The following is a 26,869-nucleotide window of genomic DNA, read 5'->3' on the forward strand; positions in this document are numbered from 1 at the left end:
TCTGACCTCACCGGGTGATCTGCCTTCTCGTCAGCGTCGTCGGACCCATGGCTCACAAGCTAGTGTAGAGTAATGACGACACTCACAGGTCTGAAAATGGCGAAATGTACTCGGAATGAATGGTAAACGGAACTAATAAAATCACGGCGTTGACCAGAGTGCGCTGAAAAAAAAGCGTGCAACACGACGAGGGCGAATATTCTTTCCTGGTAATCACTGGCCTGGGAGGGATCATCACTTTTTGTCCTCGAGGACATCGACTGCGTCGTGTGTTTGTAAGTATGTTACATATTTCTCGTTTTAATCAAGGGTCTTCTGTTGTTTCATTACGAGACCGTTCTTACACTCAGAACACCAACGCTGGAGCAAACTCGCGGTTGACCATTGGTTTATGGATGCTACCAAAACCCCAATGCTGCTCTCCCAGACCATCATAGAACGTTGCAGTTTGGATACCGTGGCTTGTAGCGAGTTGTGTGTGTCATACCACTTTTGGATACTGTAATCATTGTTTTCTAGCCTACATTTTGATCTAGTGTGTAGCTTACGTGTCCAACAAGGGAAAATCTCCACCCGACTGAAATGAGCTACATTGTTTACGTGCCAGTCGTGAAAAAAATCGAATGATGTCTTCATAGTTATCTGGCGCGTAGCTTTAGGTTTTCTGTGTAGCCTATCATCGCCATTTAAGATAGTTTTGTATGTTTGTGTGGCCAACTGGGCTCTTGAGCATACAACATGAAAGTAGAAAATGTGAATGTTGTGGGGAGAAAATGATAGGCCAGAGCGAGATGTTTGGCATCTGGCCTCGCCTTCTGTTGCTTGTGTTTTAGCTGCAGGGGTGACGCCCCGTAATAGGCCAGCTAAACATTGTAACACTCGACAGAGGAAGAAACAAACAGTAACACACTGTGCAACTTTGTACAGTGTATGTAGCATTCAGCTGAACATAGCACGCTTCATTCATTACCAGTAGGCTACGTGTTTGGCAGCAGAAACCAACCTTGTAAATAACGGCCTGTTATTGTCCTTTTTTGCCTTAAAATGGTTGTAGCACTATCTGGAATGTCTACCATCACATTTGTTAACAAACCTCTGCAAGCCTTGCTATTTCAATTAAGTCTACAAGCACATATTGCATGTCAGAGGATACAGCATAGGCTACCCATTCCATCACACACAGACGTAGTCCACCAAAACCATGCAAACAATGACTTCCCACAACATGGGTAGCCTATTTTACCACGCTCAAATGGCATGGGGATGATCAGGCATTCTTTATCTTGTGTTATTAGTATGTAGTTAACAGATTCAGAAGTGCATGTTTCTGGTAGACTATTAATATCAAGTAGGCTATTTGGTACCACTGTACAAGTATTTGGTACATGTTACCATTTCCAATATTCATGGCTGACCTCGATGGACTGAGGTAACCACATTACTCTGAACAGTACAGTTACCTACCTGCTGTAAACGAAGTTGGCAGCATTGCTGGCATTACCTGGCAAAATATGATGACTAGCTTTCATTGTGGCTTAAGGCTAAGAGATGAGTGATGACCACTTAAATTGCGATTTGTGGACATGGCAGTGGGTCTGCTAACATTGATCCCTGTGATGGTTGAGCACAGAGGGTCATATGTCAAGTTGTTTTGGGTGCATGTTCATGAGGTCAACCATTCTCATCATCTGCCATGGCTCAGGGTAAACACATCCCTGGGGGACACTAAGCAATTTTATTTGTTGCTGCAGGGCCTTCACAAGAAAGCCAACGATTTAAATCCAAAGTAATACTTTCACCCAACATTCCTAAAATGGCCACTCAAGACAGAGATGAACCCAAGTCCATACAATAGGGTACTGTCTTCTATTAATTCATTACGTTGTGCAGAAATGAAATAACCAACAGGTAATGTCAGTGGCCATATTTCTTACTACAGACTCAAGCAAGTTGCCTGTCACGTCTGTCCCTGATGTGGCTCTTGAGACAAAATAATTGCCCACCCCATCTTGCTGACTGACTCAGATGAGAAGTTTGCCCAGTCCCAATTAGTTTAGTTTAGTTTATTTGATAGGGACAGATACATAACATGTAGGTTGCATAACAACCAAATAGCAAGCATCATAGCATTTATAGCCAAAAGCTAATTTCCAATGCCCGTCCCTAGAAGGGCAATGAGAAGTGTTGATACGATACCATATAACCACTGCCTTGTTATTACTTGCCAATTTATGTATTCTTGGTGCAACTTTGACAAGCTGCACATTGATCTATTTTGAACGGTAGTGGCAATGTGGCAGACTGTGATTTTAATATGACTGGCAAAAAGCAGAGAGCAAAATTGAGCATGTTTGGATTAGTATAAGCCGATGGTTGTGTTATGTTAATGGACAGATTAGTCGGTCTGACATAAGGTGCCATAAGATGGCTTTATCTCTATTTCCATGCCACAGTCACAGTGAATTTTGCACAGAGATATGATACTACAGGTGGGCTACTGTGTGATTCTGTGATGTTGATATACCTGTCCTCAGAGTCTTAGCAGAGATTGACATAGGCCTAGTTGATGTTGAATGCATATTACTGTTTTATTTTTGGTGATTAATCAACAACTAAGACCAGCACACATTTCAACATTCACACCTGTATTTTGGCTAATTCTGTGTGAGATTAGACACCACCGGACCTTCCCGGCACATATTTGAGTGAAACGCGGCCTGTCTGGTGATTTAGTCCTGTGATAAAATGTCATTAAAGTACAACTAGGAAGAGCGCTAGGCTACTTCCTCCATTGACATTTGTGTCCAGGTGTCTGTTTTTGATTGTACAGGTAAAGGTTAACAAACAGACACTGTCAGGCACCAGTCATTTCAAAATAGAGAGTTGTGAAGGACTTTGACCCCCCCCCACTGCCAGACTGGTTGACTGGAGATAGGCTACGCGTGTGGGGAAATTTTCGGCCGGTCCCTTTGGCGCGTATCAACAACAAGGGAACCATAAATCTCAAGTTCCTCCTTGTCGCCTTCACTGATTTTTCCACTGATGTTCCTGATTGCCGTGGCCGCAGCAGCAGCAGCAGCAGCAGCAGCTGCAGCAGTACTAGTAACAGCAGCAGTGCTAGTAACAGTAGCAGCAGTTTCGACAGCGCTGGGAAAACCCTGTGGAGGTGTGTGTGTGGGTGGCCCAGACTGTGGGCTGCTCGCTTGGAAGAGCTTGTTTTGTGTGTGTATGCTGTCGCTGCTGCTGCTGCTGCTGTGTGCGTCACTCCATTCGAATTGCTTCATTTTGTCGTAGCAACAGCAGCAAAGGTGAGCGGTTGCCAAGGACAGTCCAGGAAGTGTGGTGGCAAAGGCGCCGGCAGTGGAACAGAACGTTCGTGTCAGCAGTAGCACCAGCAGCCGCGCAGTGCTCTGCAGCGTTCCACAGACTCCTTTAGAGGGTGTGTGTGTGTCTGTGTGTGTTTTTGTCATGAATTGCTCCCAGTGGCAGTTTTAGACATGATGATTTTTTTTGTTTGGTTGTTTTGTCATGAACTGCTCCCAGTGGCAGATTTAGAGGTGATGTGTTTTAACTGAACCGGAGCTGCGTTGAGTGCTGTTGAAAGCTTTGCTTAATCATCCTCCTAAGAGGAGTGAAGGCGATTAAAAGGTTAGCCTACTGTAGTGAGGCTATGAGTGGTTCATCATGTGTTCATAGCTCAGTTCACCAGCAGGTCATGATTTCACAAGTGTCGTCTTCATTACAGACAGTAGTATGGGCCAGCCCGTCATCATAGTGGTTCCTAAAATGTATTTGGTTACACTTGATGCCGGCGTCATATATATGACATAACAGTGTCATAATAGTGTCGTGAAGGAGTCATTAACATAATGCCAGTGTCATGAACGTTTTATGGCCATGAAAAGTTGACATTAGGCCTGTCTTTGTCATAACCGAATTTCACTTAAAGACAAAGTCATACAATGTTGACATAAAAGTTGACAATGTTTATGACACACGCACGACTGCATTTTGACAATGTTATGACACCGGAATGTCATACGTATGACGCCGGCATCAAGTTAAGTGGTGCCCTATATTTTACCTTATAAGTTCCCATAACAACATCCTTTGTTTGCCTGCTGGTGTAGTAACTGTTCTGTCTGGTCCTGGAATATGAGGGGGTTTTCCCACCATTGGAAACCACCCCCCCACACACCTCTTTAGGCCCAGTTGATCATTCTCTCCCTCTCCCTTTCCTTCTTTCTCCTTTTCCTCTTTCCCTAACAGTTGGTTCTGAGAAGATGACCGAGTACAAGCTAGTGGTCGTGGGCGCTGGTGGTGTGGGCAAAAGTGCCCTCACCATTCAATTGATTCAGAACCACTTTGTGGATGAATACGATCCCACGATTGAGGTAAGAGAGATGTTGTTCACTATCTGTGCAGAGATGATGATAGATCCCGAGAAGCCTTTTCTATGTTACAGATGCAGGTTCTATGATTTCTTCCTAAATATGTTTAGTGTTACATTTAGGAACTATGGTCAAGTCAATATTAATGCTATATGTAGCAAGTCTTGCCTGTGTTGGCTGATGTGTGAATCCTATGATTTCATCCGTTGTCAAATAGTGAATGTGTTGATTATGTGTGCTTCAGAATGCTGCTCAAGTGAAGACTTAATCCAAATCTTAAAGTGATACTGTGCCATTTTTTGGAAATATTGCACCTCCCATTGACTTAAAATTATTGAGCCATACCTTTCACCTGTACTTGCAGCCGTTGTCTGAGTATGGCAGTGTAAATTTTACCTCCAAGATGGCAATTAACATTGAATCCAATGAGACCAGCTAGCCGCCAGCTGGTCTCATAGGATTTAATGTCAGTTGCTAGCATGGAGATAAAATTTGCACTGCCATACCCAGAGAACGATTGAAAGTACAAGAGAAAGGTAAAACTAAATCATTTAACTCAAGGAAAGGTGTACAATAAGCTTATTTCCAAAAACGGCACAGTATCACCTAATAAATTGCTGTTCACTTGTCACATGTTATCTGTGGATGAAGACTGCTGAGAATCGGTTGTGGTCATCCTTTATATTCACTGTAGATCATCATTCATCTTCATTCATTCCATTTTATTTTGACAGGACTCGTACAGGAAGCAGGTGGTGATCGATGGGGAGACGTGTCTGCTGGACATCTTGGACACGGCAGGTCAGGAGGAGTACAGCGCCATGAGGGACCAGTACATGAGGACAGGGGAGGGCTTCCTCTGCGTATTCGCCATCAACAACACCAAGTCCTTTGAGGACATCCACCAGTATAGGTAGGTAGACTTTGCAGAGAGCAATTCTAGGTGCATGGTGGTCGAGGCTTGTTTTAGGAAGGTCTTTGATGTTTTGTTTTGGTAGAAGACATCAGTGTAGTAACGCCAAAGCTAATGCTAATAGCCTTGCGCGCCATCCTACGTACTTCCGCCAAAAAATTGGCACTTTTTTCTGGGGAGCGATGTTGGCCGGCAGGATCTGGCCGGCCAACCCTCCCCAGAAAACAGTCAATGAGCGAAGAGACAGGTTGGTGGGGGCAAAAGGGGGAGGACGCTCATGACGATGACGTAAACGTCTGCGCTATGTTGTTTTTGAGTAACTGTCGGCGATTGGGTGAGAGCTGTCCAATCATTTCAAACCAGAACTTAGTGCAAACTTCCCGCTTCCTGCAATCGCGTCAGATCAAGCAACCTCCAGACCATGAGTACAAAATGAAATGGTAGTATTATGAAATGGTCAGGACCAGGCTACCTATTCTATGAATTAAAAGTTTTTGTTGTTGTTGTTGTATTTACTGGGTTTTAGAAGCATCTTCTTTGCTTGTACATAAATTTGTGGGCATTTGCTGTGGTTGTATCATCAATGACCTGTCTATGTCTAAGTCTATTTTGTTGTGGCTGGTAATCATATGCGTGGGTGAGACGCCGTTAAGGTATTTGAAGGTTTTCATTTAGGCAGTCATGTGGTTATGACTGCGCTATAATGACATGCCAAATTTTTGTTTGAGATGCTCTGAATTAGGCTACTGTCTGAATGCCATTACTTGGTTGTGTCGAAATGGAATATATAGCCTACCAATTTTCCGTCACCATGCATGTGCTATTCCAACGAGTGGTGTAAGTGGTCGTAGCTTTGTCCAGAGGTATTTGATAGACACTGTTTAGTGTTTACACTCCCCTTCTGAGAAGTTGGTGGAGAGTGTTGTCGCTCTAGCTAAGAAAGCCCTGCTCCATTAATATGTAGCCAATAGTAATTTAGTATTAGTAAGTTAGTAAAACTAAACTAAACTCTAAACTCACTAAACTCACGATTCGGTTCATATCGCGATTTTTGACCTACGCTTCGATACACCCCACAGGTTTTTAAATTGTCTTTTTAATGATCGTTTATAGGTTTATAGCACTATCACATCATATAATGTGGTTGTTTTCTGGACTGAAGGCTAACAGAACTTTGAAAGGGCGCATCAGGATACTGCCTTCTTGCATCACGATATAGTGTCGTAAAAAATCTGCGTATCACGATTTCTCGGTTCGATACAATATTGTTACAGCCCTAGTAGCCAAGATCATATTACCCAATAAACTTAAATAATAAACTTAATAAAAGATATATTAATTAGGCTTTACTTTCCTGGAGGGGGACTGATTACTGTAATGGTACCTTTACCATAATTAGTATCCCAAAAGCCTGCCAAAATGCGGCTACTCTTGATTTTTATCCACACAGAAGATAGTGTGTGTGTGTGTGTGTGTGTGTGTGTGTGTGTGTGTGTGTGTGTGTGTGTGTGTGTGTGTGTGTGTGTGTGTGTGTGTGTGTGTGTGTGTGTGTGTGTGTGTGTGCGTTCGTGCGTGTGATGGTGACAAACAGGTTCAGTGAGGACTACGGCTACCATCCCCGGTTTTTATTTCTCATCATTAATGCAACAGTTGCACAGATTGGTTCAGAGACTGACTTGGATTGTGTGTAGGGCTGGGCGATATGGAAAAAAACAATATCACGATATGGATTACTTTTCATCAAGATAACGATATATATCACGATATAGCACAATTACATACGTTTTCAGTTATTGTCTTTATTTGCTCTTTATTTTTATCTTTTTATTCCTATTTTAACAGTTACATTAACTTATAGTGTGTATTGTGACAACATGAAATGTAATAAAATGATATTAAATTGTATAAAATTAAAAAAAAATACTATCACGATATAAACGATATAGGAGAAAGGTCACGATATACACTTTTATATCACGATAACGATATATATCGTCATATTGCCCAGCCCTAATTGTGTGTGCGTTTGTGTGTGTGTGCGTGTGTGCTTGTGTGTGTACAGGGAGCAGATTAAGCGCGTGAAGGATTCGGACGACGTGCCCATGGTGCTGGTGGGCAACAAGTGTGACCTGCCGGCCCGCACGGTGGACACGCGGCAGGCCCAGGAGCTGGCCCGCAGCTATGGCATCCCCTACATCGAGACCTCCGCCAAAACACGACAGGTACCACACCAAACAGGCTCGGGCTCTCTCCCTCTCTCTCTCTCTCTCTCTCTCCCTCTCTCTCTCTCTCTTTCTTTCTCTCTCTCAAACACACACATCTTCACCAAAACACGACAGGTACGACACCAAACATGCGCGCGCGCTCTCTCTCTCTCTCTCTCTCTCTCTCTCTCTCTCTCTCTCTCTCTCAAACACACACATCTTCACCAAAACGCGACAGGTACAATACCAAACATGCACACACACAACACACTTCTCATCAATAAAATTCGAACTTTCAGTCATATGGCTGTCTAGTTTACTTGGCATTTATAATCCAAAGCTATTGTATCACTGTTACTTAGTGGAGAAAGTGAGTAATGCAATAAACTATACGCCTATATGCTAAGACTATTTGTAGTCCTTTTTCTGATATCTTTGTAAGAATACTCCGTGTGTGTTAATGCGTGTCTGTGTGTGTGTCCCTGTGTGTCCCTGTCTGTTTCCCTGTCGGTTTCCTTGTGTGTGTGTGTGTGCGCGCACCTGTGTGTGTGTGTGTGTGCACTGCAGGGAGTGGAAGATGCCTTCTACACCCTGGTGAGAGAGATCAGGCAGCACAAACTGAGGAAGCTGAACCCGCCCGACGATAATGGACAGGACTGCTTTAAGTGCCGCTGCGTGTTGTCATGACCAGGTGACTAGTCCTTCACACACCTCTGATTTCTACAAATTTATTTGACCATAGACATACTATATATTGCTGCCTCTTGGCCAGGACTCCCTGGAAGAAGAGTCACTGTGACTCAATGGGACTTTTCCTGGTTAAATAAAGGTTAAATAATTAATAAATACAGTATATTTGAGTAGTTAAGAACATTTTGCTTTGCATATACATGTTGCCCTCTTATTTTGTGATTGTACAAGTACGTAGTTCAAATGTGTAGGTGAACATACAACATGTGTGCCTATGTGTATGTCTGTATGTGGCTGTGTCCATATATGCTCCAGAGTAACCTCTCGTCCTTTCCTTTGCAGCCAAGGTGGCCGCCCGTGGATCAGAGTTTAGGAGCAGAGCAGCTGTACGGACCTCACCAAACGCCACACCTCCGCCGATGCACTGCGGGACGAGGGGGAAGCTTCTCGGCTTCGCGCACAAGCGCCCGCGAGCCTGAGCCTGAGTCTGAGTCTGAGCCTGAGTTTGAATCCACTTGCCACTTGGAGTTGGGCAGCCCTCTGTCCTGTCGTGCCCTCCAGCGTTGCATTTGCCTTTGTTTGCATGGAGGGACAAGACAACCTGAGAGGCTTGGACCTGCACCACTGGCAGCAGTCTCCTCCCCCTCCTCACTGGACTAGCTCTGGCTGAGCCAATAGTACTACTCTACTCTACTCTACTCTACACTACACTACACTACACTACACTACACTACACTACACTACACTACTCTACTCTACTCTACTCTACACTACACTACACTACACTACACTACACTACACTACTCTACTCTACTCTACTCTACACTACACTACACTACACTACACTACTCTACTCTACTCTACTCTACACTACACTACTCTACTCTACTCTACTCTACTCTACTCTACATTACACTACACTACACTACACTACACTACAGATTTGATTCCTTTTAAACGGACCTGTTGATGGGACATGGACACATTCTTATAAGCCTTATGTTTTTTTTTTTTTTTTTTTATTGTGTGCGTGTGTGTATGTGTGTGTGTGCGTGTGTGTATTTAATTGTGTTTGGAAGAAGATGGGCAAAATCTACAGCTGAGGACAGTTGATTAACCAGCTGCTTCGATTAGTTTTTTTTTTAACTGTGTGTGAATGTGTGTGTTATGCAGACCAAGGCGCCACAGGTCTTTTTTATTTTTATTTTTTTAAACGCACAGTAAGAACGTTCTCCTTAAACATGTGGACATGTGGTAGTTGATGTTGAAATGCAGTGAGGTAAACACAAAGTCTCAGTGCAATAGTATTTTTTATTTTAAAAAGTCGGAGGTACAGTGAGAGGGGTTAAAAAAAAAAAGAAAATCAGACGTGTTTATGTCTGTACGTATTGCTTTGTGGGAAACAAGGCAAAAAAAAATTACACCCGCTGAGGCACATCGCTATCTTCTGTTGGCCGACTTTTGTCACTTATGGAACTGAAAAGTGTGTGTCGGGCTTCACTCTTGTCCACTGATCACCTGGCCAGACATGCGCGCACACACACACACACACACACACACACACACACACACACACACACACACACACACACACACACACACACACACACACACACACACACACACACACACACACACACTCACTGATACTCTCTCTCTCTCTCTCTCTCTCTCTCTCTCTCTCTCTCTCTCTCTCTCTCTCTCTCTCTCTCTCTCTCTCTCCATAACCTCAGATGCCCCAGCACACCATTGATGGAGGGTCATTTGAAAAAAAAAAGAAATAGTGGTTTACTAATACTGGAATATAATTCTTTGGACTGCAATTTTGTGGTTTGTTTTTTCCTACCCTCTCCCCCACCCTCCAGGCATTGCTGACTTGCTTCTTTTTAAACGAGTGCCTGAGTTAGAGACCTTGACACAAGTTTGTGGACTCCGCAGTAGGATCAGTAATGGCTATATACAGAAGGACTGTCATGCTCGGCAGAGCCTTACACAAGGTTTCATGATGGAGTGGTTCAGCCATCACTATTTGATAGTAGGCTCAGGGTGATTGTTAGTAACAGGCTTGACTTCATTGACTCTTAGAGGTCTGACATGTCCTGTGTGTGTGGATACTTATTAAACTTAAGACTAGAGGAGTGTCGAAATCTACTGTGTGTTTTTAACCGTGCCTACTTCTTGATGTTATTTGACGGTGTTTCAGGTTTTCACATGCACCTCTGGAACGCCCACTTTATGCGATGGAAAGAAGCTGGCAGGATCTATTTTGTGTGGATGGAAAAGGATAATTTTAATATGGGTCTCTCTTGTTGTCCTCGGCCATTGAAAACAGTGGGTATGCCAGGCAAATGATATGACATGGGCTGTGTCTTTCTTTGGTCCTCTGCATGACAGCCAGAATAAGCCAAGGCTGTTATTTTATTTTAGGGCTTACCTTTGTTCACGGGGTTACTGACTATTGATGGCTCTCAATGAATAATTGACATCTCATCAACACAATGGGCGTGTGATTTTGCCTTTCATGGTCAAATTTATTTTTAAAGACTCGAGTATGAACAGGAAGAGCCGTGAGTGTGTAAGTGCCGTGAAATAGCATGAACCTTTAAAGTGACGACGTTTACAGAGATCTGGAACCGGCAAGTTGTTTTTTTTTTCCTTTTTTAAATCCACGTGCTTTGTGGTGATGAAACAAGGTGACATTCCCTTATAGGGTAAATTAGCCAAATCATAGTAGATAGTGAATATGTGGTAATAGGTGGTCTGATGCGATAACATAATTTTTTTTGTAAAGAGCGATAACGTTAACATTTTTGTTAAAGAGGGGATAATCTCCCAATCGTTCTACTCTGAAATACCCTGAAACTGGAGTTGTTTGTGGCTTCTTTACCTTCATATGTAGTGTCTGTGCTATTCTCGTTTTTGCAGAGGATATGAGTGTGTGTTTTTGTGTAGGATGTGTGCTTTTGTTGTCCGTTCAGTCCGTGCTTGTTTGTTGGCAGGGTATCTGAGCTTTTTTTGCATCACTGAAAAATGGATCATTGTGAACCTACTGTGAGAGACTACTTCCTTGTGCCCAAATAGCTAACCACCCATCATAACTTTTATTTTAATGTTTCGTTTTAAGTAGAGAACAAATTTGCCACTTACAGTATGTTTACCCTGGTTCATATTGTACAAATTACTTTCATTGTATTGGACAGTATCTAAAAATAGCTGTTAAAAATCGACATTTTTGTATTATGTCTTATTTCTTGATGCTATTGTCTTTTGAGTTTTAAATTGACTTGAGGAATATGTTTTTCCCCACAAGGTGCACCATGCATTTCAAAGAAACATTGTGTGCCATCATTATTCCCAATTCAGTCTTAGTGTCACATAGTTAAAAGCATGATTTAAAAATCATCCGATTTTTACTTGTGGTAACAAAGTAAAGTATTTATTGTACAAAATGGAAAATGCCAGAATCTTAACTGTGAGTGTATTTTAAATGTGAATAAGTTCCTGTGTGTTCTTACTAATGTAGGCCTACTTTATACACCACCGTCAGATTCATACTTGAGTGCTTTTATGACTTTAACCGAATGTTGGACTGCTGTAAGGAACCTTCATAATGAAATGCCTTTTATCATCAGTTTTTTTTCTCTTCCTTACCCATCTCTGATGTCTGTGTTTTGCTTTTCACTTGTGTCAGCTCTTTAAAATGATCTTACTTTTGTTTTTGAGGTTGGAAAAAAGACATCACCCACTAGCTACTACTGCATCTGCTGCTACTGTAGGAGGAGCTGCCTCTACCTCTGGAGTGGGGAGCAGAATTAAAGGATGTAACTTTAACATTTACATGTATCAGACTACCTTTATTTTAACACTTGTACTGTATGTGGTAAAAGTTTTTAAAAAATCACTGATTTTGAACAATGAGTCGCAACCTGTCTCCACCTGACAAGCCAAGGCTGTCATGAATGCAACTTCATCACTGGGTCAGTTTGGTTGGCTATCCCAGAGGTCTGGGTTTATTCTCTTTCCTATATTCATAATCTTGAACCTGAGTCTGTTCAATTAAGTTTATTATTATTATTACCTATTTGGCATCATTTACAGGAAAATAACATCTTTCTAATAATATGAGATTAAAAAAACAGTTATTGGGCATGATTCTATGAAAAATTCCATTGACACACTATACAAGGACAATAATTGGAATGTACTGCTAAATATCTCCTTTAACTTTACTAATATGAATTGTTTTAAAACTGTATTTATTCACTAATGATTAAAGTAGATATTTTGCCTGCTAGTTCAAATCTGGTCCTTGATATAATGTGTCACTTCACTTCATATTAACTGTTTTATTTTTTTTGACAGAGGTGGGCATGTTCTCCATTGATTTGCATGGGCTGAAAGCACAGGTCTACCTAATGAAGATAGATGTTGCACTTGCTGTTTTCCAGTGCTGTCGCAAATTGCTGTGTCACGTCTAGTCTAATATTCTACCTCTATGTATAGACCATTGATATGTAATGTATAGTCTGAGGGCAGTCCATTGGCAGAGCTGAAGCTGAATCTCTGTGGGTGAAACTAATGATTTGCATTCATCAAAGTGCCTCTGCATGTAGGAAGCCTGCACAGCTGTGTCATGTTTGTCCCAGTGACTTTACACAGTTTAAAACGAGAGCAATAAGAGATGGCAACCCCCGTCCAATCCTAGATGTACATGATTGCGTGTGTGTGTGTGTGTGTGTGTGTGTGGGTGGGTAGGTGGGTGTGTGTGTGTGTGTACGCCAAAGTCATGACTTAGTGTGTGTTTGACGCTGCCTGCAGACGACAAAGAAATGTCATGGTTGGGTAGATTGGCAGACCAATCCACTCATGGTCTTTGAAATAAATGGCTGCCCAACTGCCCCCAATAGATCAGATAAAAAAAGATGATGTAGCCCTACAATATGTGTGGCTTTTGTTTTCTGGACCAGGAAGAGAAAGAATAGACAGTTGGGCAGGACTTTTACATAAAATTCAACACTATAGTATATTGGATATGTTTGAAAGTAGCTGAAAAGAGAACACATTCCAGGCTCAAACAACCCCCAGGTGGTTAGGCCACCTAATTCATAGTATACCACAAGAGACGCATCATAGGACAGGCTACTGATAGGCCTAGGTCTACCTACATGGTACATTCTAATCAATGGTAATGCAGAAGCTTGTGTATGAGACAACAAGTGTTCAAAATGGAACAACAGCTCTGCAAGAGGATGCTCAAGGGCACTATGCATGTGTGGTTCTGTCTTCTCAAGTTTAAATGGCTTCATTAATGTTCCCTCGGCTGCCTCAGAGAAGCCAAGGAGGAATAACCATGATTGTTAGATGGCTTAGGATTCTGACAAGCATGGCTGAACATGTTGGTAGTAAGCATTCAATACTCAAATTAGAAACACATCAAACCAAAATAGGCCTATCCACAATGTCTCTTTCACCGAACAGTGGGCGTGACTCTTCCTGCAATATGGCTGTTACATAATTGAGTCTACTGTAGGCGCGCGCAAGGCCCGCGCTAACAACCTATGCGCTCGCGAACGCGCCCAAAGCTTGCGCTCAGTCAGCTGGTCACAAACTATGAGGAAGTTTTCCAGATTCCTGAAGAGAGGGGGATCTGACGTTTGATGGGCCATTTACACACGGCATTTCTGTAAAATAATGCCAATCTGAACGAAGTATCTGAAGAAGAAATATGTAAGGAGTTCATTTAACACGGTAGACAACTCATTCTAGTCCTTCTTTTTAAAATATTCGCCGTACGAGGATGGCAGTCAACGAAAGTGCTCTTCGAAAAATGTTGGCGAAGGTGAGCTTGGATTTGTTACATTTCATTACATCGGCTACATATGCTGCGTTAGCTAAAGACTTCTGCTCTCTATGCAGTGGGAACAAATGGCTACTGTTGCGTCCGTCTTGGATTTGCATTTGATTAGAAATGTTGACGTTTGTGTGGGTGTGTGGCTAAGCTACATCTAGCTTGTTGTGAAGATTGTGTCGACGTGTTTTGGGATTTAAGTTAATTTGCCTTTGTTCCACTCACCATTAGGCCTTTAACGTCATTCCATCTGACATTACGCAGGCGTAGCCTACATTGGCTACACAGTTGACATTTGTCAGCTATTGAGCTATTGTCTACCCCCTCATCTTCTCTGAATTAAGAAAATGAATCTTTTCATCTCTAGGGCTACAAATACAGGGATTTGACTGTTCGGGAAATCACAAATGTCATCACTCAGTACAAGGACCTCAAACCTCTAATGGACTCATACGGTAGGCCTACGTTGAACTTCTGGAGTGACATAAAGTTCATGTCTTGACTCTTGATGCATAAAAAACACGTATGCAGCATCATCAGCATGACCACTACAAGCTGTAGCCTACAGTGTTAAACTGTTGTTGGAGACAGAAGTTACAACACATTTTCTCCAACTTGTTATTTTGGAATACTTTCTAAAAGTATGGTCAAACTAAAGGCTTATTGGTCCTTGAAAAATCTTTGGTATGGTCTGTGTGTGTTTTATACACTGACTTGCCACAGAATATGTGACAAATGTTTGTCATCATCAGTGAACAACTAACATGAATCATGGCAGGCCTGTTCAGGCACAGGTTGGATTAAAACCCTGTCTCACCATCTGATGTTTTTTCTCCCCCTTCTCAGTGTTTAACGATGGATCCAGCAGGGAACTAATGAGTCTGACTGGGACTGTGCCAGTCAGCTACAGAGGTAAAGCAAGCGGCCCCAGCCCAGACGTAGTGTACACAATACATTTTGCAGTATTACCACACAGTCCCTTAGGCTTAGAGAGTTGAATATAACACTTTTATAGTTGACTATGTGTAGAATTAACACTGTGTTAAATGAACTGACAAAATATTGTCTTGAAATCAAGCTGTTTCATTATATCTCGTTTGTGTCGTTTTTGTACACTAAGAAATACTTTAACTTGTCTGTTCACTTAATGGTGCACTGTTTAATATTTTTTAGCAGTTTCTTTCCAGAATTCATGCTGCCCATTCACAAATGTTACCTTTTTCACAAATACTCACCACCACCATCAAAGTCTAGTATTCATTAGGAAATTGCACTTTCATACATGGAAGAAGTGAATCTTCTCTATTTCCACAATTTTGAATTTCCAGGAATGGGCATCTTTAGCTGCAAAAGCCACCTTACTTTGGTCATACTAGTATTAGTTTATGATTTAGTAAATGTTCATGAAAGGTCACATTTAGCAACAGTCTGCAGTTTCAGTGAGCAGCATGGCTACAAAACCTACTCTGGCCACCATCCTACACAGTGCACCTTTGAAGTTATCATATTTTTGTCCTTGGTCCATGGCTACCTTGTTGAGACCATCTAAAAGCCAAGGGAAGACAAAACATGCACCCATAGTCATAACACACAGGCGTACACATGGGAGCCATCCTGTCCTTGATTCATATCTTTCTTCGGGATGTTAGAAGGACCTGCTTAGACATGTAATATATGTTGAATTTTGGTCAAAGCATACAGTACCAGTACATTTGGAGGATGATTTACTGGAGTATATTCCTTTTCTCATTTGGGTAAATTTAGATAATATTCCTAAACACCAGCTACAAATGCAATCTGGCACCATAATCTTTCTCTGAGCTCTGTCGCTATGTGTTTCCTCCTGTTGTCTGTTCTTGTAGGGAATACGTACAACATTCCCATCTGCGTGTGGCTTCTGGACACCTACCCCTACAATCCTCCCATTTGCTTTGTGAAGCCCACACACACCATGATGATCAAGACAGGGAAGCACGTGGATGCCAATGGCAAAGTCTACCTGCCCTACCTGCACGAGTGGAAACATGTACTTTACTTTACTTAACTTAACTTTTCTTTACTTTTATTTTTCAGGACATTGCACTGTAATGAACATAAAACCAACAGAAAAGGGGTGCACCTTGCATCAAAACAGTTTTGATGCAAGGTGCACCCCTTTTCTGTTTGGTTTTAAGCGTTTTATTTGGGCCGGCACCCTCAAAATTAATCAAGAAACCCTCAGTGAAGCCTGCTACCTGCCATAATTGACAGTAATGAACATATACATACAAGTATATGTAAATGTGCCAGATTGTAGCACAAAGGCTAACTTCCATCTGATGTCCAAAATAGGCAGGCTAGATGTTTACAAGCAAAGAAATTAAAATCACTCACAGACATACATTTTATACATAAAAGACTGTTAGTAACAAAAGGAATGATACAAATACAAAGACATGTGAGCCTACTACTGGGTTGGTGGGTGTTGAAGACCTTCAATCACACCTTCTGTTATTGTACAAATATGCATGACCTGGAATGCTTACATCCAATAGGATTCCATGTTCATACAGGTTGGGGTGGGAAAATTTGCATAAAATGGATGATATGATCGAAAAACTTTGTTAGCCTAATAATTCTGCACACCCTGTATGTTTGCATTGTTTGCTGTTTGGCTGGCGGCTGTAAACCACTCGTGTCTATTTCTGTGTTATCCTTCAGCCCCAGTCGGACTTGTTCAGCCTCATCCAGGTAATGATCATGGTATTTGGGGAGGAGCCGCCCGTCTTCTCGAGGCCCACCTCACAACCCTACCAGCCCTTCCAGCCAGCCGGCCCAACCACCAGTGAGTTATTGTACTTACTAATGACCATGTTCACTAGAGTCAGTCCTGTGTATGTCTATGTCCTTTCATGGTATAGAGAGAGAAACTCAATTTCAATTTCCTTGTATGACCTGTACATATGAAGAAACTGACAATAAAAGGTAACTTGACTTGACTTGAGTCAAGTTGGTCTCATCTTTCCCAGTTCTGCCTGTAAAGAGAATATTTAATACTTACTAATCATATGCAAACTAAATTGAGGTTTAGAATCTTTTTTCGTTCCTAAAATGAGCGACCTGGAGGGTGTCCATGAATAACGGGCTACATTACATGTTGTTTTGAGATTCAGACACTTTGCTCTCATTTCTTTTCTGCTATTTTTTAACATTATATTCATAAGCATTACATAAAACAGTAAATATTATATTTTATAACCAGTTGTAGTTGAATGTACATGCCCCTATCTCTCATGACATTCATATCAATGTTACATGTGAAGCGATCCTCAAGGGGAATCATAATGAATTCACTTTGTGACCAGTCTTTTTTTTTTTTTTTAAATCACACTTTAATTTATTTGCTCATTTATGTTGATGTTTGCATAACTGTTTTTTGGTTATTATTAAAACGTTTTCTGTTTTAGCTGCTTATATGCCCAGCCCTGCTGCATCCTATGGCCCTCCTCGCTCCCCCAACCCCAGGTGTGCTCCACTTATGACACTTATAATGTCTTGTCCATACCAAGAGCGTCCTACGCTGCCTGGTAGCGGAGTTAGCAGAAAAAGTTTCGCCTTGAATTTGCTGTATTGGTTTTGGTTTTGGACGTGACATTGACTTGTTTGATTCAGCTGATCACATAACGGCTCTGGCTTGACAGCCTGGGACATTCTGAGATATGAACATTCCAATTGTTTTTCGCCGAACACGCGTCATAGCTCATTACCACAAGATTAGCTTGACTTTTTAATCGTTAAAATTCGCTCTGGTCGCTCAGTTCGCTTTGACCCTGGCAAATTTGCTCTACTCGCGCTGGTCGCGTACCCTCCATAGAGAAATAATGACTTCCTTCGCTCCATTAGTGTAGGTCGCTCTTGGTGTGAACAAGGCATAAAGCTTCATTACAACTCATCATCATGCATCGCTAACTTATTCACATACGTAAGCATTCAGATTATCTGTATTAAAAAGGTGTGGATATTTGTTTGTGGAATTGGTGAAATATATTATATTCATTCATACATTTTTTAAAGCATGTTTTCTTGATGTACAACTTCAAATACTGTTCTTCATCCTTGTGTTGATGAAGTAGTTTTCAGGGCTACCCCGTCCCCTACGCTGCCAATCCCTCCTACCCGGGCACGCCTCCTCCGGGCCAGTTCGGGCCCGCTGCAGCACTCCCTAATGTCAATACAGGTATGGGCACTGCTGGTGGTTTACTTGTACGTAGTGATACGTCTGTTTAACTTAACTTAACCCATTGTGTCCTGGAGTGACATATACGCTGCATTCAGGTTCTTGAGATTTGAGCTGTTGTATTAAAAATGTGGGTATGTTAGAGCTGAATGAACACATTCTAGTGCAAAATGAAGGTTTTAACTTTTAAATGCATTTTATTTATTTATTTATTTTTATATGCGTTAATGTGCAGAGGCTGAGATATTTAGGTTTTAATAGGGAGGGGGCACCTTTTCCCAAAAAGGGCTTAGGCTAAAATGGGTTAGCTTGCCTTATCTGTGACTTCACATACCAATGTAAGGTTTTTAGTAAATGATATATTGTACTTATATGCTTTGCTGGGTGCCTGTCTGTACATATGCATTGTTGAGTGTATTTGTGTATGAGTGTGGATGGGTGTCCATGTTGTTATGTGTATGTTAATAACTGTGTGTTTTTAATTGTGAGTGTTGTCTGGTGTCTACGTTTGTGTATGACCTTAATTGTTTCTTCGAGTCTAAATGTGAGTAAGTGTGACAGAGAGAGTATGTGTGCATGCGCACATTTGCATGCACATGTTTATGTACTCATGTTTGTGTTGTGTGTGTGTGTGTGTGTGTGTGTGTGTGTGTGTGTGTGTGTGTGTGTGTGTGTGTGTGTGTGTGTGTGTGTGTGTGTGTGTGTGTGTGTGTGTGTGTGTGTGTGTGTGTGTGTGTGTGTGTGTGTGTGTGTGTGTGTGTGTGTGTGTGTGTGTGTGTGTGTGTGTGTGTGTGATGCTTTCCCCTAGCTTAAATTATATATCATTCTTCTTTTTTTATGTTTATGTTTATTTTTTTATTTTATTATTATTATTATTTTTACCTATGTTTTATCTTAATGTTTTAAATGTTCTTTGACTCTAATTTATTTCCTTCTTTCTTCCCTGTTTCCTTTCTTTTTGCATTTGTTAGTTTTGTGAAGCACATTGAGTTGCACCTGTGTATGAAATGCGCTATACAAATAAACTTGCCTTGCCTTGCCTCGCCTTGCCTTGTATAGTTCCACTTCCAGCACCTGTGGGTCGCGACGCCACTATAGGCGAGGACACCATCCGGGCGTCGTTGATGTCGGCGGTGAGTGACAAGCTGCGCTGGCGCATGAAGGAGGAGATGGACCGCGCCCAGGCCGAGCTGGACGCCCTGAAGAGGACGGAGGAGGACCTGAAGAGGGGCCACCAGCGCCTGGAGGATATGATCTCCAGGATCGGACAAGAGACGGTGAGATGGGAGAGAGACAGGGCACATTTTTTAAAGGGACACTGTGTGAGATTTTTAGTTGTTTATTTCCAGTATTCATGCTGCCCATTCAATAATGTTACCTTTTTCATGAATACTTATCATCACCATCAAATTTTAAGTATTCATTATGACTGGAAAAAATACATTTTTCATACATGAAAATGGGGATTTTCTCCATGGTCCGCCATTTCGAATTTCCAGAAATAGCCATTTTTAGCTGCAAAAATGAGGATAAGTGAAGGAGAGACAGGAAGTGAGCTGGGAGAGAGAGATGGGGAAGGACCGGCAAAGGAATCGAACCCAGGTCGGCCGAGTGGTTAAACGTGTGCCTTACCATATCAGCCACGGTAGGGCCGAGACATGGCACATTTAGGCTGACCAAGAACCGGGTCGGTGCACGTTCCTGCACCTAGTATTCGCTTACCAGCCAGTGTCTTCAAGCCGAAAATCTTAGCATTTGCGAAGCGGGAAGTTGGTTCACAATGCCAACCGAAAAAAAACGTTAATTTTTATTTTACAAAAATACAGTTTTTTCTCTGTGGAATGTGAGGACAACGTGGACGTCAGCAGGTTAATCCAGGTGACAGAGTCACGCGGGGAAAGATTCAGAGCCCGATATGAACGCGTGTGGTTTGCAGGTAAGCACTTTAGTGCTGATTGTAACTGGTGCGGGCACGGGCACCGGCATCGTTCTGGTCAGCCTGAAAACAGTAACAGTGAGGGACCAAGAGAGGACTTTAACATAAATGGGGGGAAAAGAAAATGCATGTCCCCGCAAAGTGTCAGTACATACAGTATATCACGAAAGTGAATACACCCCTCACAGTTTTGCAGATTTTTGAGTATATCTTTTCATAGGAAAGCATTACAGAAATGTCACTTTGACACAATGATTAGTGACCTTTTAACAACATATTTAACCGCTTAAATTTCTTGTTCGCTCAGAAAAAAACAAAATACAGCCATTAATGTTTGAACATGTACTCACAAAAGTGAGTACACCCCAGATTAAAATCTGGTAGAGAAGGGGCTATGTTGGCTCGAATCGTCTCGAAATGAAACGAAATGAAAAGGGATGACAAGGGAGGTCATCAGTGTGCGTTTCAACCTTTCTTTGCATTGAACTTTTACATAAACAAATTTGCTTTAGATGGTGTCAAGTATGTGTGGTGGTAAACAAGTGAGTTTTACAAAAAAGGTGTATCCTCTCATAAGCCAAGCATGGTAGTGGGACTGACATGGTTTGGGGATGCATGAATGCTGTCAACATTGGCAATCTGAAACACACCTAAAAGAAACATGTATGTCAACATGCACTGTGACTACTGAAGCAGATCATGATATTCTCCATAGGATTGCATTCAAATCTCACACCAATCTATTTAAGCCAGATGCAGACTCAAAATGTAAAAGTTCAATGCAAAGAAAGGTTGAAACGCACAATGATGACCTCCCCTGTTATCCCTTTTCATTTCGAGACGATTCGAGCCAACATAGCCCCTTCTCTACCGGATTTTAATCTGGGGTGTACTCACTTCTGTGAGTACATGTTCAAACATTAATGGCTGTATTTTGTTTTTTTCTGAGTGAACAAGAAATTTAAGCGGTTAAATATGTTGTTAAAAGGTCACTAATCATTGTGTCAAAGTTACATTTCTGTAATGCTTTCCTATGAAAAGATATACTCAAAAATCTGCAAAACTGTGAGGGGTGTATTCACTTTCGTGATATACTGTAAGTTGTGTTAAGTGTTAAATGGAATCAAATGTTAGAGCACCTTTGTGTTCTCTTGTGGATATTACATGTCAAACTCCAGAGAGGTCAATATTTCAGTCATTTGCGTTTGTTCTCATGGTAAGTAGCAGTGCCTTTAGGTACAGTGCGCGCGCGTGTGTGTGTGCGTGTACATGTTTTCATGTTTTCGTCGTCTCTCTCTCCCTCAGACGGACGTGGACAGAAACATCGAGCTCCTCAAGCAGAAGGACGAGGAGATGAAGGCAGCGCTGGAGAAGATGGACAACCAATCAGAGAGCAGCGACATCGATGACGTCATCGTGCCCACGGCGCCCCTCTACAGGCAGATCCTGAACCTGTACGCGGAGGAGAACGCCATCGAGGACACCATCTTCTACCTGGGGGAGGCCCTGCGCAGAGACGTCATCGACCTGGATGTCTTCCTCAAGGTGAGTGTGTGTGTGTGTGTGTGTGTGTGAGTTGTGTGAGTTGTGTGTGTGGGAGGTGCTCACATTTTGCTCACATTTTCACATACGGTACACTGATTTTAACTAGCACATAGTACACACTGCACATTCACAAGGACCACAATGGAAACAAGCTGCTAGCTTTTTTGTGTTATCCTTTTGACGTGTTGTACAAGGTTTTCAAAACATATTTATTGACTTATTTATTTGTATACTTTTTTAATGCTTTGTACAATGTCAATAAAAGAAATCAAATCAATCAATCAATTACCCAGGCTCTGCCCTCGCAGTAACGCAACACCTTTGACTCTGCTACACTAGCTCAGGAAATCTGCTTGTTCAGGTAGATTCGAGTTCCCCCTAGCAGGGGAACTCCACCCACTTTGTCGGGAACCAATCAACCGAGCATCTCCAGCGGTCCTAGGTAGAGGCATGTTCAAGGCAGTGACGTCGTTTAAGCAGAATCGTTCTATTGGGACTAAGCAAATGTTTGGTTTAAACTTTGGCTCAGCCTTTTCTGCCCTCGACCAGTACAGTAGCAAACCAATGGAGATGGGTCAACCATGCCGTTTCAGAACGTTAGTTGCTATGGTCTTCGTCAGACCAAGTCTCGAAGTGAAGTCATGATAATCCGGCTAAGTGGACATCACCCCACACAAAGGGTTTCACACTGATAGTTTTTAATCCATTTGCCCATGAAATGAAAGACTGTTTTAATGTTATAAGTCAACTGAGTGAGTGCCTGGACCTACTGTAGGTACTATAGGTTGTTACCCCCTCAGTTTCATTGAGCTTGGCACCATCAAAGAGCAGCAGGTGATCTCAAGGGATACCAGTAGCGCTCTACCTATAAAGTCTTCTTTTAATGAGGGTTTGTTTCACAGTGTTGGGCTGGTGGGCACGCTGCAATACCAAATAGTTAAAAAAAATCACAAGAAATAATCCTGGCTCCCACCTACTTACTGTACAAGTTTCCAAATGTTGCTTAGGATGTGTGTGTCCAACAAGAAAGATGGTTGCATACAGCTTTTCATAGTATCTTGTAAAACAAAAGAGATATGTACTCCGCGCTTCTAAATTAACTAAATTAACCAGAGCAGGACTGAATTATAAGTAGAAAGGAAAAAGTATCTGGTGCCACACTGATGTCTTTTTTTCTGTAATTTATTTTTTCAGTGTAGTAAGACTAACGTTTCGACATGCGTCTTCATCAGACTCCTCAGAGAAATGGTTTGCGTTGGCGTTAGCAAATCGCTTCTCTGAGGAGTGCAGTGGTTGTATGAAGTGTTGTGGCCCACCACTGCAGTTAGTTTATACCCCCCCTCCCCCCACCCTTGTGTGTAGGCTATATGTTGTATGTGTATTCAGTCAAATGTCAAACATTTTATTTATTTCTTTGTGAAGCGTACATGTGTCTTTTTAGACTCCATGTTTATGTGTCATGTGTCATTGTGGTTCTGATGTAAGGACAGCCATCTTCTCTTATATACTGCAAACTCAGTTTACCTTCGGGTACCAATAAAGTTGAACTGAACTGAACTGAACTGAGTCTGATAAAGACGCATGTCGAAACGTTAGTCTTACTACACTGAAAAAATAAATGACAGAAAAAAGACATCCGTGTGGCACCAGATTCTTTTTCCTTTCTACTTTTCATATTATCCTTTTAGACCTAGTGGACAGTAATCGTGATGAACTTCTGTGAATTCCTCTATTGTATAAATTGTAAAATAAAAAACATAGACATTATTTTAGGAACTTGACATTGGTTACACTCTTGTGACTGTTTTCATCACTTATTATATTCTTTTCTTTTTTCTTTTACAGCATGTCCGGATTCTGTCTCGTAAACAGTTTCAATTACGGGCACTGATGCAAAAAGCTCGCAAAACTGCCGGCTTAAGTGAGCTTTACTGAACCCATCATCTCATCTCAAAGACACACCCACACACATGCAATGGCACACACATGGTTAATGGCATTTAGAATTAATACTGGATTTGTAATTTCTGTTCATTCTGTCTTTTTTTCACTGTTAACATTATTGTTACATACTCTGGGAGACTTCAGTCTATATTGGCATGGGTATACTCATTGCCATTTGTACAATTTGAATGTGTAACACTTTACTTTAGGGTTCATATGTTGTCCACTTCTACATGCCTAATTACTGCCTGCATAAGTGATTTATAAAATGTGTGTTAAGAAAAACCAACTAGGTCCTTATTAAGATTATATCAGTAATAAAGACCAAAGATTAAGAAATTTGTGAATAACAAACAAGAAATGAACAAAAATATAAGTTTTTTTTGTTTAACACATGCCTTTAGAATCACATACACAGACAGTTAGTATTAACATATTAGTGGCTAACACATGAACCCCAAAATTAAGTGTTACCAGAAAGGTTAGTGGGAGAAACGCTTAAAGCTGTCTACTTTTAGTAACACAGTCTACACTACAACTTTACTAAAGGGCTCCGCTCCTAGTGCCAGGTTTTGGTGTGCATTGTAAAAACATTTTGCATGCTATGTCTCTAAAAGCATTTTGCTTTGCTGTGTTAGTCTAAAGCACTTTTTAACATGCAAACCTGGTCTAGAATAATAAGTGAAGACAAGAGAGAAGAGTGCCACCAAATCAAGTTGAAATGAAGGAATAATAATAAAATGTTCTGTCACTTTATAAGAATATGTTTACAATGTAGCCATTGTAAGGCCATATACTATACTATATATAAGTCCTCCCTCCCTTTATACACACAAAATACTTATTTTTAAAGGGATTTTTTTTTATTCTCGAGTTGACATATGCAAGTTAAAGAGGATAACTATGGCCTCTTGTGGTTTCCTAGAAGAACACTATGGTGAAAATAAATGTTGTCCCTTGGGCTGGCTGTTATTGTTTTTCAGGCTAGCTAATGGTGTCAGCAACATAATCATGTCTGCAGTCATGTCTACATTAAAGCATAAGCATATCTTAGACCAGGAATGGCAAACTCAAATTCACACGGGCCAAATTTAAAATCTTGGATGGAGTCACGGGCCAAACTCAATGTTTATTTTTTGTAGATGGGCTAAATTTGTGTATGCACACACTAGAAACTGAAAGGCAAATTTCACAAACAGTCTTGAAATATGAAATATTTTGTAAAGGACTCTTAGAAAGTACATTTGCAATACAATTAAATTATATTCATTCAGGGGATCTAGAGATGGTGGGTTCTGTTTTAAAGGTGGCTGCCTTCAATATTGGCCTAAAGTGCCAGGGAAATCCTGGTTTGTGCTCATAGTACGGCCCTCGGAGGACCTTATCGGCCCTTTGGTGGAATTTGAAGTGGCCCCTCGAATGGAAAAGGTTCCCCAACCCTGATTTATACTGTACACAGTAAATTGTGTAGTGTTAAAATAACACTTAAAGAGTTAAAATTAACACTGTTCTAGTGTCTATTTGGTCCTGCTCCAGATCAGTGTTAAACACTGGTGTTAGATTTATAGTGTTAAGCTAACACTATAAAGAGTAAAGCAGTTTCGGGGAGCACCCTACTAAAGAGTAATTAAGCACCTCCCATCCTCCACCATGACTGAAACACCCTGCGCCTGGCATCAGTTTGCCACACTGCTCTCTTAAGATAATGTTTGAAGTTGCTGAAAACATGTAAAATGTCTATATTTGACATATCAGTCTATGCTGTACTGCACCACAATGTGAGAGAAATTTCAGCTGAGCATGTATGAACACAATCTAGTGGGGACTAATACAAAATATTTTCCTTAATGAAGTTTAAAATATAACCATACCATCTACTTCAAGTGCACAATGGAGCAAGCAATGTAACATGTGCTGTTACTGACTAGCTCACAAAGCAAGGCACAAGATGTAGCTAACAAATGCCATAAGCCAAAAGCGCCTTTAGCTTGCTTGCAAACATCAAGTGCACAATGGAGCAAACAATGTAACATGTGCTGTTACTGACTAGCTCACAAAGCAAGGCACAAGATGTAGCTAACAAATGCCATAAGCCAAAAGCGCCTTTAGCTTGCTTGCAAAGCAGGTAAACAAGCGCTATGCTGTGCCATACTGACCAGCCAGCAGGCAAATATTTAAAGCACTGTGACAGTCCAGGTTTATATACAGGCTCAAGAGTACCATGTGACCAGATTGATTAGGAGTTTTTCAGGTGCAAGCAATTGAGTCATGATATACCAGCCCTAAGTAATTAGGTTTGGCCAGGCGCTGATGGACAGATTGGTTGTGAGGGGCCTGCTTGTTACCGGCAAAGGTGTAACAAGTGCTCAAGTTATTTCTTTCACTCAACACATCTTTTGTGTGATGTTGTGTGCACAGCCAAACCTTAGATCAACCCAACCAAGTTGAGTTAAATGAATGAAATGGAATAATAAAAAAAAGATTGTGTAAATGATTAAATCTGGAGGAATTGCTTGGTTTTTACTGTAACCAAAGGGAACATTTCTAGGTGGTAGATTTTGGTTTGGTAATAACCCCAACCTTTAGAGAACCAAAAGTCAAACGTTCTCTTTACGTTCTCTGTTACTAGGGTATACAATGGCGCAGACAAACTCCATCACCTCGAGGAGGCGGGGGCTCTCTGGAGTACTTCTAACTCCACACAATTTAACAACTTCATTTGTCACTGACACTGGAGAGCATCTCACTCCATTTGGTGTTGGAATTACTCCAATAGTGTTAATAAGCCTTAACACTGCAAAATTAACACTGGCGAATTTACTGTGTAGATGTCTGATCAGGTTTTACAACTGGGCTTGTCTGTCCAGGTCACTTAAGTCTTCCTAGGTCTTGTAACAAGTCGTTTAAGGATTGGCTTACTCATGAAGGTGATTGATTAACTCAGAAATGTTTCTTAGTGCCTCTTTAAATTAATTCATTTTAGATGCAAATACATTGTCAGTAACATGTTTACATTTTTTTGTATTTTCTCATCTTCAATCCTTGAATCCCGTCTTAATTTGCTAATACATTTTTACAGTAAGCATGGGATTTGTTTCTCAAATTTTGCTCGAGGTGTACTTGAACATCTTGTTGTTAATGTTTGCCAACATAATCATTTAATCAATCAGTGTTCATGTATA

General features: G+C 41.3%; 2 protein-coding genes across 3 annotated transcripts; both read left to right on the forward strand.

The window, feature by feature from the left end:
• On the forward strand, nucleotides 1-12,035 carry LOC134439032 (GTPase HRas-like). The gene is made up of 6 exons (XM_063188837.1): nucleotides 1-275; nucleotides 4,270-4,394; nucleotides 5,126-5,304; nucleotides 7,367-7,526; nucleotides 8,076-8,199; nucleotides 8,541-12,035. Exons 2-5 carry the CDS (start codon nucleotides 4,284-4,286, stop codon nucleotides 8,193-8,195), a joined length of 570 nt encoding a protein of 189 aa, XP_063044907.1. The 5' UTR covers nucleotides 1-275; nucleotides 4,270-4,283; the 3' UTR covers nucleotides 8,196-8,199; nucleotides 8,541-12,035.
• A 1,759-nt stretch (nucleotides 12,036-13,794) lies between these two features.
• Nucleotides 13,795-25,684, forward strand: LOC134438207 (tumor susceptibility gene 101 protein-like). 2 transcript variants are annotated; one of them, XM_063187701.1, is made up of 10 exons: nucleotides 13,795-14,037; nucleotides 14,414-14,501; nucleotides 14,893-14,958; nucleotides 15,909-16,072; nucleotides 16,747-16,870; nucleotides 17,493-17,550; nucleotides 18,156-18,262; nucleotides 19,322-19,539; nucleotides 21,504-21,743; nucleotides 23,589-25,684. In XM_063187701.1, exons 1-10 carry the CDS (start codon nucleotides 13,996-13,998, stop codon nucleotides 23,676-23,678), a joined length of 1,197 nt encoding a protein of 398 aa, XP_063043771.1. In that variant the 5' UTR covers nucleotides 13,795-13,995; the 3' UTR covers nucleotides 23,679-25,684. The 2 variants fall into 2 exon arrangements, with proteins under 2 accessions (XP_063043771.1, XP_063043772.1); XM_063187702.1 differs by having other exon boundaries at nucleotides 18,159-18,262.
• Nucleotides 25,685-26,869: the final 1,185 nt, after the last annotated feature.

This window comes from Engraulis encrasicolus, chromosome 22 (assembly GCF_034702125.1).
Source record: "Engraulis encrasicolus isolate BLACKSEA-1 chromosome 22, IST_EnEncr_1.0, whole genome shotgun sequence".
NCBI lineage: Eukaryota > Metazoa > Chordata > Actinopteri > Clupeiformes > Engraulidae > Engraulis > Engraulis encrasicolus.